General features: G+C 34.0%; 2 protein-coding genes across 5 annotated transcripts; one reads left to right on the forward strand and one right to left on the reverse strand.

Annotated features, from left to right (window-relative positions):
- Positions 1-484: 484 nt before the first annotated feature.
- LOC105197437 (RNA-binding protein 26) lies at positions 485-7,671 on the forward strand. Of its 2 annotated transcripts, none has more exons than XM_011163788.3 (10): positions 485-693; positions 2,148-2,266; positions 2,359-2,662; positions 2,837-3,001; positions 3,302-3,669; positions 3,856-4,098; positions 4,425-4,940; positions 5,038-5,819; positions 6,826-7,080; positions 7,241-7,671. In XM_011163788.3, exons 1-10 carry the CDS (start codon positions 494-496, stop codon positions 7,316-7,318), a joined length of 3,030 nt encoding a protein of 1,009 aa, XP_011162090.2. In that variant the 5' UTR covers positions 485-493; the 3' UTR covers positions 7,319-7,671. The 2 variants fall into 2 exon arrangements, with proteins under 2 accessions (XP_011162090.2, XP_011162091.2); XM_011163789.3 differs by having other exon boundaries at positions 4,437-4,940.
- Positions 7,672-7,894: 223 nt separating this feature from the next.
- Positions 7,895-11,426, reverse strand: LOC105197439 (sodium/bile acid cotransporter 7). 3 transcript variants are annotated; one of them, XM_011163792.3, is made up of 6 exons: positions 11,403-11,426; positions 10,249-10,394; positions 9,878-10,104; positions 9,607-9,750; positions 9,196-9,442; positions 8,716-8,960 (listed from the first exon to the last, which is right to left on the reverse strand). In XM_011163792.3, exons 2-6 carry the CDS (start codon positions 10,370-10,372, stop codon positions 8,716-8,718), a joined length of 987 nt encoding a protein of 328 aa, XP_011162094.1. In that variant the 5' UTR covers positions 10,373-10,394; positions 11,403-11,426. The 3 variants fall into 3 exon arrangements, with proteins under 3 accessions (XP_025986884.1, XP_011162094.1, XP_011162093.1); XM_011163791.3 differs by having other exon boundaries at positions 10,494-11,421; XM_026131099.2 differs by lacking the exon at positions 11,403-11,426 and having other exon boundaries at positions 7,895-8,960; positions 10,249-10,372.
- Positions 11,427-12,559: the final 1,133 nt, after the last annotated feature.

Consider the following 12,559-nt stretch of genomic DNA (forward strand, 5'->3'; position numbering starts at 1 on the left):
GGCCGGAAAGGAACCTTAGAGCTATGTCGGAAGAATAACCAATTACAAAACATTTTCTTTTAAATTAAAGGCCGGTATTCATAGTCGATTTATATTTAAGATCATCTTAAGTATCACCTTAAGATGTCATCAACCAATCAGAGAACTTTATTAGCATCTTAAGACGTTATTTAAGACGATCTTGAAATAAGAATCGACTATGAATACCGGCCATAGTATATTTGTATAAATTAATATTTTAAATTAATAATTAATTTTTTAATAAAAATAATTAAAAAATTAGGCTAGGGATGATCGGTGATCAAATTTCGCACTTGGGAATTGATGCGGCCAATTGGAATTGGTGAAACGGGTACTAAAATCGCAGAATTCCTATTGGCGAACATCAGCGACACCTCCGACCGCGATCCAGCTGCGGCAGCAGCTGTTTCCACGTGACGTCTTAACGGTGGAGACGGCGCGCCGTCTAGGTCCGCGCGGTTGCCCCGTGCCAATGCAACAGCGACTGATTTCAGAATGGCGACTGTCTCAATCTAGGAGGGTACTGGATTCACGCTCGTTTGTGGCACTCTGTGTGACTGACGCGTGTCCGCGAGGCCTTCTATGCCAGACCGTGACGTGGGATTCGCTGAGAATGATAATCGACAATCCGGACCAGTTCAAGGCGTGGCTCACCGCCGTGCTGGAGCCGCTGTAAGTAGGCCAGGTCTCGTGCCCCCCTGTGAGAAGAGTGCACCACTCCGCGCGTATGTGTGTACCCGCGCGCACGGTGTTCGTAAATGGCCGTACATGTGGCTGGCGCAGCGTTTTCCGTGTGACACGGTATTTACATACGGAGTTGCATCCCCGATTGCCATCTCCCTTTCCCCCCCCCCGCTCTTGCCACCCCCATTCCCCGAGAGCGCTCTTGCACCTGTCTTCCTGTCCGAGGCACCAGCCTCGTCATCAACGAACCCGTCGAATTCACTCAATCGACTTGTCTATTGAGTGCGAATGTTAAATTCTGGAACCGTATTATGTTGCTACTTGTTGGTCTCTCGCTTAATACATCGCAGGCAGTGCACAGCAACGACATTCATATTGGAACGACTCGTTGAAAGTTTTGGTATTTTTTTACTTGTGGTGACTTCAGCTCTGTATATTCTGCAATGATTAAGACGATTAGGAAATTATTTCATTGAGTGCCAGTAGACATTACGCGTCTCCTGAATGTTTTTAACATATAATTTTGAATCTCAGTAAACAAACATGGTGTTGTATATTTCTGTTTGATGTTACTGACGTTTGTTGTAATCTGTGTAATAGCTTAAAGAAGAAGCACATTTTTATCTCAGGGATGTGAAAGTGGTATAATTTCTGTTTCACCTTCAATTAAAGACTAACTACTGATTGAATACAAGCTCTGCTTTCATTAAGTTTTACAAAGTATTAAATAACCCGCTTGCATTGCCATTTACTATATAATATACAAAATACTTTTTATTTACGCAGTTTTTTTACAGTTGAAGATTTTTTATCTCTCAATTTAAAGCAAACTCTCAGCTGTAGAAAATTTGTTAATATTTATGATTCTTACTTTTGTTACAAATTGTAGATTATAAGATTATGATTAATAGAACTGGAAGAGTAAAGCAAAATGTAAATAAGTTAGTTTTTATCTTAAAAAGATAGAAAACAACTAAGTTGTCAGCAATATAAAATAATTATTTATCATGTCCATTGTAAAATCTAATTTAGCTAGTACAAAAAGTATGAATTATGAATTAAAGTTTTGTGAATATGGTTTATATTCATGCATATGAACATCCATTATGTTTCCTCTTACCTTGCTTTATATATGAGCTACAAGTAATGTATGATAATCTTATTTAAATCGAAACATTTTTGTATGTATTTGTGTTTTATTTATGTATTAGTATTGTATAGTTGATTAATTTACATATTTTAAATGTCATAACAAGAAGTTTTTGCTAATAGCATCATTAAATTTTATTAAATATAAAAAGCATTCTGTATTTAACTTATGTGTAAGAGAGTGAGTTACATGTAATAATATTTACATTTTTTAGTAACAAATCTTTCAGGTATTTATAGAAGTTTTTTCTTGAACAAAGTCTGTTGTTAAATGAGTTGTTTTCTTTTGCTAGATGTGATGCAGATCCTGCTGCTTTGGCTAAATATGTCTATGCTTTGGTTAAGAAAGACAAAACTTGGGAAGAACTACGAGGTGGTATGGTTGAACAGTTGGATGTATTTTTGCAGCAAGGTGCGTTTATACAAAATATTCATGAATGCTAGTTGCAAATCTAATTGTCTGTTATTTTAATATTAAAGGCACATTATAACTTTTTTTTGCAGAAACCAAAAACTTTGTGGAATTGCTCTTTAAGACATTGGAGACACAGGAGTATGTGTTTCCACCACCTAAAAACGACCCAGATGGAGGTGGGACACCACCTGGCGTAAATCCAGCAGCCCCCCCAATTGTATCATCGTCAACAGAGAAAGTAATAGATGCGACAATTCCGCTAGTACCTATGATTACAAATCCCCCCACTCCACTTCAAATTAATGGATCTGCACCTGCTGTAATTAGTAAACGCGAGACTAGAAAATCTGATTCGGATAAGGATAAAGAAAAGGAAAAGCGATCTCGAAGCAGGTATGGTAATTTTTTCTTTTCTTTTTTACGAGAGGATAAAATCGATGCATATGATTCAATGCTTATAGCTTATATGAAACGAGGAGAGCTAAAAAGAAAATACGAGAATTTTAGTACATTAAGTTTCAATAATGTTAGAATTTCAATTCTATTGTCATACTGTGTAAAATATAGGAGTGGGAGAATGAGATCAAGAACACGATCACGATCGCGATCATGGGAAAGAGACAGACGTAGATCCAGAAGTAGGGAACACATCCGGCGTGATAGAGAAAGAGATAGAAGTCGCCCGTGGCGAAACGAATCTCCACCGATTAGTACCAGACGACATGATCGCCGGTACGATCTATACTTGAAATGTCTAATAAGAATTTTATTAGAATTTTAATAAAGCTTTTATTATGTTTGTGATAAATATTGAACTTGATATTTCATTTTTAATGCTTTAAGAAAAAAAAGATTTTACTGAGTTACAGCTATTTCACAGTAATTTCCTAATGAGATGATCCAGGTGTATATTAAACTGGTTTTTTTAAATGTTTATTAAATTGTAAATAACCTTTCTTTGTGAATTTCTTTTGTTTAAATTAATTATTGAACTAAACCTGGAATATTTTACTATGTATTTTTATCTTTCAGGCGTACCAGGAGTCGCAGTACATCACCGATACGACCTAGGATACGTGACGGTCCAGATAATCGCGATCATCGAGCGAGGTTCAGGAACAGATCTCCAACGCCACTTCGATCTCGATCGCGTTCAAGATCAGTAGAGCGGAAGAAGATTGATCGCTTCGAGAGGATAGAGGTAGATAGAACGGATCGAATTGAGGGAAGTCCCGGTGGTGGTACACCGACTCAAGATAGTAATCACGGGGATGTAGACATGAGATTGTCTACGACTAGTCAATCGATACAAAGTGTTGTCGCTGTTGCGAGTAGTATTCCAAATAATCAGACAAGTTCTTTTCAACCACAAACAAAGAGACGTTGCAGAGATTTTGACGGTATGTATTTCAATTTCTTTGGTTTACAAGACAAAATGACTATCGTATTTGAAAAAAATTGCTGTTTAAAGATTTAAGCTGACAGCTGTCAAATAAAATGATTCTCAAAGTCGAAAAGAACACGTTTTTTTTAATGGTATTATATTTGAACATTGCTTGTTATTTCTTTCATATTTATATTTGTAGAAAAGGGATATTGCATGAGGGGAGACCTTTGTCCTTACGATCATGGTACGGATCCAGTTATATTGGAAGATGTGGCACTTAGTGTTTTGAATTTTGGACCTCATGGCGCTCAAGGTCCAGGAACAGTTCCAGTGGGCACGGTATCAGAACCACCGCAGGGTCCTAATGGTAACCCACCACCGCCACATCTTCCTCTTACTACTTTACCACCTCCTCACTTAAGAAACCACCATTCTAATATGGGTATGTGTTTCTATATTTTGTAATTATTTTAATAGCTTCATATAATGTTGTAGCAAAGCTATAATTTTTTAAAATAATTTTTTACTAAACATTATTAAAAGAAACTTTAGTGGAAATTACGAAATTATCGATTTTTCCATCAATTAATTAAAGATATGAATACACGTAAACTTTTGACTTTGGTTTGAATTGAAATAGAAAATTATAAAAGAGAGTGGCTATAAAGTTGTATTATGATTGTATAAAGTTATGACTGTATTGTTGCGTTACAGTTTATAAGAGTAATATTTTATATTTTCTGAAATGTAATGAATTAAATATGTTAGATGCTTTTGCAGAATATAATCCAGACGCACCTAGCATGGAGCCACGAATGCAATGGGGTAGACACCCGCAACCCACATCTGGGATCTATGGCAGGGGGCAAAGGGAGCTAATCAGTGTGCCGGTTATTCCTCACACAAACTCATCAGAAATAACTCATACTCAGAACAACCCGCTAAAACGCAAACAAACGTTCGACTTTAATCGACTTGGACCGAAGCAGAGAGTAGTGCATAATCCTGCCAATTGTTCTCTCGAATTGAAAAAGGTTCCGCGAAGTTTAAACAATATAACTCAATTGAATAATCACTTTTCCAAATTCGGTAAAATTGTAAATATCCAAGTTAATTTTGGCGGCGATCCTGAGGCAGCGTTGGTTACCTTTCAACTGCCAGCTGAAGCAAAGTCTGCTTATAGAAGCACAGAGGCTGTGTTAAATAATAGATTTATTAAAGTATTTTGGCATAATAACGTCAATAATAACGCGGCTGGTGGAGCTATCGAAAATGTGCCACCCGGTAAGATAAAACGCTTTTTATCATTCACAATAAATATTGTAAACATTAAATTACTAAGCGTGCGTGACTTAGTAATGAGAAAATTTATTGTTTTCAGGTCGTCCCTCTGTGAAAGAAAGGCTAGGCGCCGCGGTAACATTACCGACGAAAACTGAAGATAACGAGTACGTTCCCACGCGTCGTTCGACCGAGGAACAAATCACGCAAACCTTAGTTCCAACCTCACCTAAAGCTGCCGTTGTTCCTACTCGAGAAGATAAGGTTCTAGCGATAAAGAAAACGCAAGAGATATTAGCGGCTAAGGAAACATTAAAGAAGAAGCAAGAGGAGAAGCGTAAGGAGGCGATAAAGCTGACCGCTGATTTGCGCAAGAGGAAACAAGAACTCCTAGACAAGCATCTGATCGAGTTACGCGTCCTGATTGACAAAGCTGAGAAGAATCCGGAGCAAAAGGAGTCTATTATGTCGACGATAAAAGCTATGCAACAGTCGGTTGACAATTTGCGCAAGGATTTGGCCGCGAACGGTCAAATTGGCGGTAACAAATCGCAAGTGAAGTCTAGGGAGCAGGCCCAAAAGGAAATACTAGATGCCGAGTTAGATTTAATGACTGCGCAACAAGAGGGTCAAGACGCTGGCGAATTGCAAAAAAGATTGAATGAACTTCGGGCCCAAGCGGCCGCGTTGGGTTTGAACACTAATCCCGGCGTAGGTAGAGGCACGAAAGTCAGCCGGGTCGCACGCAGCGCCCACGTGCTATCCTTCAGAGGCCGTGGCAGAGGGAGTTTTGCCCATGTCTCGGTGGATCATCGGCCAACAGGTCTTTTAGTTTCCGGTTATGAAACTGAAGAGAAAGCGGAAGTTCTAGCACATTTTCAAGTAAGAGTTAGACATTCATAATATTTTTAATATTTTGATACAGAGCGAAGTGTCGTTCAAAAATAAAAGAAAGATATACTAAATCTGTTTCCCGAGAGGGTAACCACTCTTGAATTCTAGTGTACAACCTATTAGAAGTCTGTTAAATTCTCTGAAGTCCATTGAATTCCTTGAAGTCTGATATCTAATGAATTTCATGTGTTATGCTATAAATTTTTTGTTGAAATCAGTTATTAGAGCGAGATTTTTGATGATTTTTTTTAGAGAAATCTTAGCAATCGTAATAAATTCCAACAAAGTCCGATGAAGTCCGCAGTTCAGTGTACACCTATTTTCTGAGTGATTACCCCCTTGGTGTTTCCTGAAATAATAATAATTATTTAATTTTAATTTGTAATTTGTTTCTGAAATAGATAACAATTTATATTACTTCTTTACTTGCATCAAAACTCCATTTCTCATACATTAAGATACACAAGGGATAAAAGTCGAAATTGAACCCAAGACCCTTTTATTGATAAATAAAGTGCTCTAATACAAAGCCACATATCATCTCATATCTTGAAATAATTTTCATTATTTTTTATAAACTTATTTTTTGTCAATAGAAACAAATTAACATTAGATTAATTAATGTTCTTTTATGGCCAATATTTTGGAGCTACATGTTACAAATATATAATTCAGATTTATGGTATATACAGGATGAAATTTGAGAATTAAAATACAATACTGTAGCAAAAAAGTTCTCGAAAAATTAAGTATAATTATTTGTAAATTTTTAGTTTTAATTATTTTTAAGATATAAGAGTTTAAAACTGGCAAATGACAAATTTAAAGTGCTTGAAATAATCTATTAATGACAAATGACTATTTTACTTAATTTTTCAAAAACTTTGTTACTGTGATATTTTGATTCGCAAATTTCAGGCCACCATGTATATTCTTTTTATTAACAAGTACATGGCATGTAATTAATATTATCAATTTTTCTCTTGTGCTTCAGCAATTTGGTGAAATAGTGAATCAAATAGTTGATGATGCGACTCCTTCGATCGTGATCAATTTCAAATCGAGAAAGGAGGCTGAGGTGGCCTTAGTGAAGGGACGCACATTTCAAGACAGATTGTTATCGATAACTTGGGTGTCAGGCCATCATCTACATCGTGGAGGAGCTGGCACTAACTCGAGCACATCTATGCAACTCTCATCGCGTTCCGAACAGACTGCACCTACTGCAGATGAAGATATTGACTTAGAAGTAAAAGTTTTAGTACAAGATACCGATTTTAACAAGAACAATAATCCATTAAGTACAATATAGAAAGTTTAATTAATATAAATATTTTATAATAAGAGCACACATTTTCATATTTTCTGCTAGTTATCAAAGGTTCTAAAGACGTAATTCAATTTTCCAGGGAACGGAGGCGTTACTCTTAGAGGAAAATGAGGAGGAGGAAGACGAGGACGGTGAGTCGCGTAGCTGGCGACGATAGCAGCATCGGCGTCAACATCAGTATCGTTTATGACAGGAGCTTGGTGTCAAATGTAACGACAGCGTGATTATCCAGGCCGATTATCGTACGCGACCTGGTATTTACGCATACATTGTCGCACCATCGTTTGATGCATTCATTGCCATGATTTTCACGAAGAAATCGAATTACATCATGCTCATCATCAGCGTTATCATGAGTGTTACACTATTTGTTAATATTTTATTGAATATACTACACACACATGCGCACCAGTGACGGTACGATGTACCATATTATGCGGTGCAAATAGAGAAAGGAAAAAAAAGGAGAAAAATGAATCAACATGCAAGAACAAAAATAACTAACCAAAATTTATCCCCATTATTTGTAGAATAAAATCGCTATGTTTTGTATGGGAAGAAAAAAAACATCTGTCATTCTGAGTTTTACAAGTCCTCTTCTTTTGTACGTAGAAACTCGAACTCGTTTTCCTAGCTCTTGTTGTTTTAAAGGCTCGTTAACATACGGTAGACGAACTTAGGATAAGTAGGAGCTTGTAATTTCGAGGATATATTCAGAAATTTTTCATTCGAAGATGAGGAAACTATATTTGTAATTTATACAATACAAATAGGTATCTATATTGTATAATTCAATCGTAAGTCGTAACCTCTTGCTCGATTGGCTGTTGACTTTTATCTATTGTATCTATTTAAAATGGTTCTTGTAATAATGAGCAGTACAATGTATTATCCCTATTGTTTCTTTTTAAAAACTGTCAATGAATTAGATTGCTAAAAGACGCAACGAGATATATATCTATATATATATATATATATGAAATATTCGCGCATTATTTACATAAATTCCTTCAATCCAAGACTAAAGCAGTAAAACATAATTCTTACACACAAACCATTCCATCCAGTTTCCAAGGTAAGTATCAAATTACACAATATATAACAATTACAAGTAACATAAATTCATATGCAAAATTGTTCGTTCGTACATGCATCAAAACGTAATCTTTCCAGAGAATTTCATTAACGAACGAATAAAATTTATTTGATAAAATATAAAATGTTTTTTTTTTGCAGTGAGTGCTTACCTAGTTCATCCTTAAAAAATCGAATAATGGTCGACAATCGATATATATATATATTTTTTTCTAATCTATGCTTTGTAACAAACTTAATTCAATTTGATTAAAACTAAAATTGATTTGTAATAATTTTTACTGGCCATTTCTTTTAAGATGTGAAGGTAGAGCATAAAAATATAATTTTTATGCTCTTTAATTATCGTACTTTTCACAGAGATGAAAAGCTTGAAAGATAAAACAATGTTTCTCTATAAATCTCTATAAAACGATCTCTATCGAAATATAAACGTTGAGTAAGATTAATGTTTTTTTCTTACGGCGCCAGCCAGCTGGCTAATAAACTACCTAACAACAATTGTGCAACGGGTAAAATCGTCAATGGTAAATTCACTGCTGGCCCATGAGCCGAGCCGTGATACGCTCCACGCAAGATCCAACCACCGAGACTAACAGATTTGTGAGTGCTAGTAAATAATGCAGCTAGAAGAATATTCCGTGGCATCCATTGAGAACACAAGATCCAGCACAGACTGCTAAGAAGAAGCTGGCCCAGGCATGCTTAAAAAAAAAAGTAGTGTTAAATATGTGGAACGAAAAAGGCTGCTCAGGAAATTAACAATCCAGTACAAACGCCAATTAGAAATAACACAATATTAATATTATAATTAATATTGTAATAAACTCATCAATATAAATACAATATGTGTCGTATCTTAGAATTATATTGCTGAGTAGGAAATTATAATATTAACGTTATGTTATTAATTGCTTACTGGGAAGTTAAATAACTCACCAATAAGTACGCAAAACAGTATATCCACCGCTTGCAATGATGAAGCATCAACCAGAACAGCATCGCAAAACCAGTGATACGCTATTGTTAGCAATAAACCCTGAGAAAACCAACTCGTATTAATATTCAAGCACTTGTCTTTCAGTATAAACATCCGTAGAATGATACCCGTTCCCAATGGAATAAGTGTGCTGTATATAGTCTCTCTGATGTTAATCCCAACTAATGGTGGAGTAGATGTTCCTAACTGTTAAAAGAAATTGTTTAGAGCGTCTTGTAATCTTTTAAAATAGCAATTTAAACTTTAATTATATATAATAAATAATATAAATTGTAAAGATAAATAATACAAAAAAATTATTGAATATGTAACAGTAAGAAAATTATATTTCTTGTGAAGAATTTATATACCATTAAATAGAGCAAAATGGGAGATAAAAATAATCCTCCAAAGTGCGATACTAGCGTGGTAATTACACTCGTAGGCAAATCAGCCTGTGCCAAACGGCACAAAGCAAGACCCGTACTAAATGGTGGTGGCATGCAGTAAAGTACCTAAAATATATGATAATAATCGTTATCATATGCAGCTACAAGTATATTATATAGCCACCAAGTCTGTGGTATGTCTATTGTGTCTTAACAAAAAGATTAATTAGAGATTACAAAAATTTTTCATCACCTCCATCCCTTTGAGTAGCCATACATTAACTTTCGCGTAGGTCAATAGGTACGTCCCGATTCGTGCTAAAAAAGGCATCAAAATGTACACGAAGACCATCACAAATGTCAGGAGATAGCCATCCTTCAATGTCAAATAAAGAGACTTTGGATCGCACAATAATCCAGCTTCCAAATACATCAAAGGCACAGCGAAACAGCGAATAATAAAATTACCATTTATTATGCCTGTAACAAAAAACGTAATGCTATAACATCAATGTACCATTATCTCAAGTGACATGATAAAATTATTGCAAGAATTCTTTTTGTGTACATGTATATATATTTTTTCCTTACTGAAGTATTTATTGGTTTAGAAAAACTGATTACCGTTTGTTCCACCAATATGTGGTTGAATAGTAGCAAATACCATGCATGCAAGCATCAAGATAACATATCCATATCGATAGAAGAGATTTTTCTTTCTTGGCTGTAGATTGATTTTTACACACATTTTCAATTACTTTGAAAAGTATCTAAATAAAAGAAAATGTATTTTTTATATCATCTTACAATAGAGATTATTTGTGCATAAAATGCATTTATAAGATAATAGTTACTTTTGATAATCTTACCTAAAGAAGCATGCGTGAAAGCTAAATTTTCAGGCTACAACCGTCAATAAAGTGAAAAGAGCAAAGTGAGATATATAAAATGATTCTCCAACTTTAAGGCATTATTATCATTAGCAGAAATCTATTTGTGACACTTAATTTAATTGTATACATACTTGATTCTCAAGTAATTTAAATTGATAATAACTGTACATACATTGATCAATCTCATCGAATGAAATAGCATAAACATTAACGCTCTTAGAAACAAGATGCATAAAATTGTAAAAAACTTGCTGCAAATCCTATTAGTATAATTATAATTGGAGCTAGTAAAATTATATAGGATTAAATAGGATAATAATTAGAAATAACTTCAATATAAATTTTTATTCTTATATATCTAATCATTCAAATTTTATTGCAGAGAAATCAATACTACGCAAAAGAGGATTGATTAGTGTAGACAAACAAGTCCTGTAAAAATGTGTCTAATTATAAATAAATCTTGAGGCACAAGCGCCGGCTTTGGCGACTCGTCTACGCAATCGTCTATTGCACTTCTACCGTCTTGTCGCGCTACATAAAAGCAAATATTGCGCAGGTATTTGGAATAAGCGATGAACGAGATTGTGAAAAAAGAAACGTGTTGCCACAGGACTACCTCCCGTGACATATTCAAGGAATTGAAATGTGCCAATCGAATAAAACGATTCCTTTTGTACATAAAGGTTGATTGTTTATTTGACAGCTATTATGCGCGATCGTTACATGCACTCTGTGTTACGCGCTATTATACATCATCTATAGTTGATAAAATGTAAACGAGAATATTTGCGAGCTATATATTTGTGTATCTAAGAAGGAACACGTGAACTTATCATAAAAAATAGCGTTTCGCAGACGTAATAACATGCGGAATTTATTTACGACGTTGTAGGTTATCTATTATAGGGTTATCTATTATAGTCAACGACGCACACGCACACGCACACGCGCAAGACACGCAGTTTACGCAGAAAATTTATTATTCCCCGTTTTTAATTTCGAAACTCCTGCGTTCATATAGTAATAGAATAACGAGCAACGTGATCATCTGTTATCGACACAAGCCACAATTCTCTGTCGTTTTCAGGAAAGAATGGGGAAGAATGAAACGTTTCCATGGATACGGATGACGTAAGCAATTTCGACACACTGACAAAATTTGAAATGGAATATGTTGCCGAATAATTTCATACATATGAGAAATCTCGTATTTTTATTATAATGAAAGCTAGCCAATCAAGTGAGAGTGAGAGGTCATTTTTATAATTTTCAATCGACTAACAGAGGATATATAAATCTTGGACTACATTCGAAAACATCAGTCGACGGCACTCACATTTTATTTTCATTTTTAATATTCTGTGATATTGGATACTAACTAGTTAAAAAGTTAAGAGTTAAATAATAAAGTTAAAAGTTAATAACTTGTAACTTAACTTAGTTAATTTTAAATGATTTAATTTTTAACTTTAACTATAGTTATATTTTTGAAACACATGAACTTTAATTATTAATTTTTTTTTAGAAAATAATATTTTTTGTTATTTTATGTAAACTTTACAAATAAAATATTAAATTCGTTTGATGATTTATATTATAATTGTTTTTAGTAATCTAATTTTAAAAATATACGAATGTTTCATAAAATATAAGAATAAAATGCTTTTCAAAATAAATTTAAGTTAAAATTAATTTAATTTTATGTAAATATTAATTAATTAGTATTTTGTTCATGTTCTTAATGTAACTAATTTAATTTACAAGCCATTAATTTTAATTTAGTTTAAAAAAAAGTCTTTACTACGACATCATCGTTGCTGTCGAAATAAAACTGGCTTGAAATTATTTTTGCAATTGAGATATTTTTATTCATATTATTTAATTATTACTTTTATCAATATTACTTATCAGTTTATATTAATATTATTTATTAAACTGCACCTTACGTGCGTGCAAATTCCATGTAAAAAATAAAGGTAATTAATAAAGAAAATGTAATAAATATTCATACTTTTAATTAATATGTATACTATTTAACA

The sequence above is a fragment of the Solenopsis invicta genome, chromosome 2 (genome assembly GCF_016802725.1).
Source record: "Solenopsis invicta isolate M01_SB chromosome 2, UNIL_Sinv_3.0, whole genome shotgun sequence".
Lineage (NCBI taxonomy): Eukaryota > Metazoa > Arthropoda > Insecta > Hymenoptera > Formicidae > Solenopsis > Solenopsis invicta.

Coding starts and splice junctions, on each gene's coding strand:
- LOC105197437 (XM_011163788.3), top strand. CDS start 494: ATGCAACAGCGACTGATTTCAGAATGGCGACTGTCTCAATCTAGGAGG. Junction 4,941..5,037: donor TATCGAAAATGTGCCACCCG/GTAAGATAAAAC, acceptor TATTGTTTTCAG/GTCGTCCCTCTGTGAAAGAA. Junction 5,820..6,825: donor AAGTTCTAGCACATTTTCAA/GTAAGAGTTAGA, acceptor CTTGTGCTTCAG/CAATTTGGTGAAATAGTGAA.
- LOC105197439 (XM_026131099.2), bottom strand. CDS start 10,372: ATGTGTGTAAAAATCAATCTACAGCCAAGAAAGAAAAATCTCTTCTAT. Junction 9,751..9,877: donor GGCTACTCAAAGGGATGGAG/GTGATGAAAAAT, acceptor CATATATTTTAG/GTACTTTACTGCATGCCACC. Junction 9,443..9,606: donor CCATTTTGCTCTATTTAATG/GTATATAAATTC, acceptor TTCTTTTAACAG/TTAGGAACATCTACTCCACC.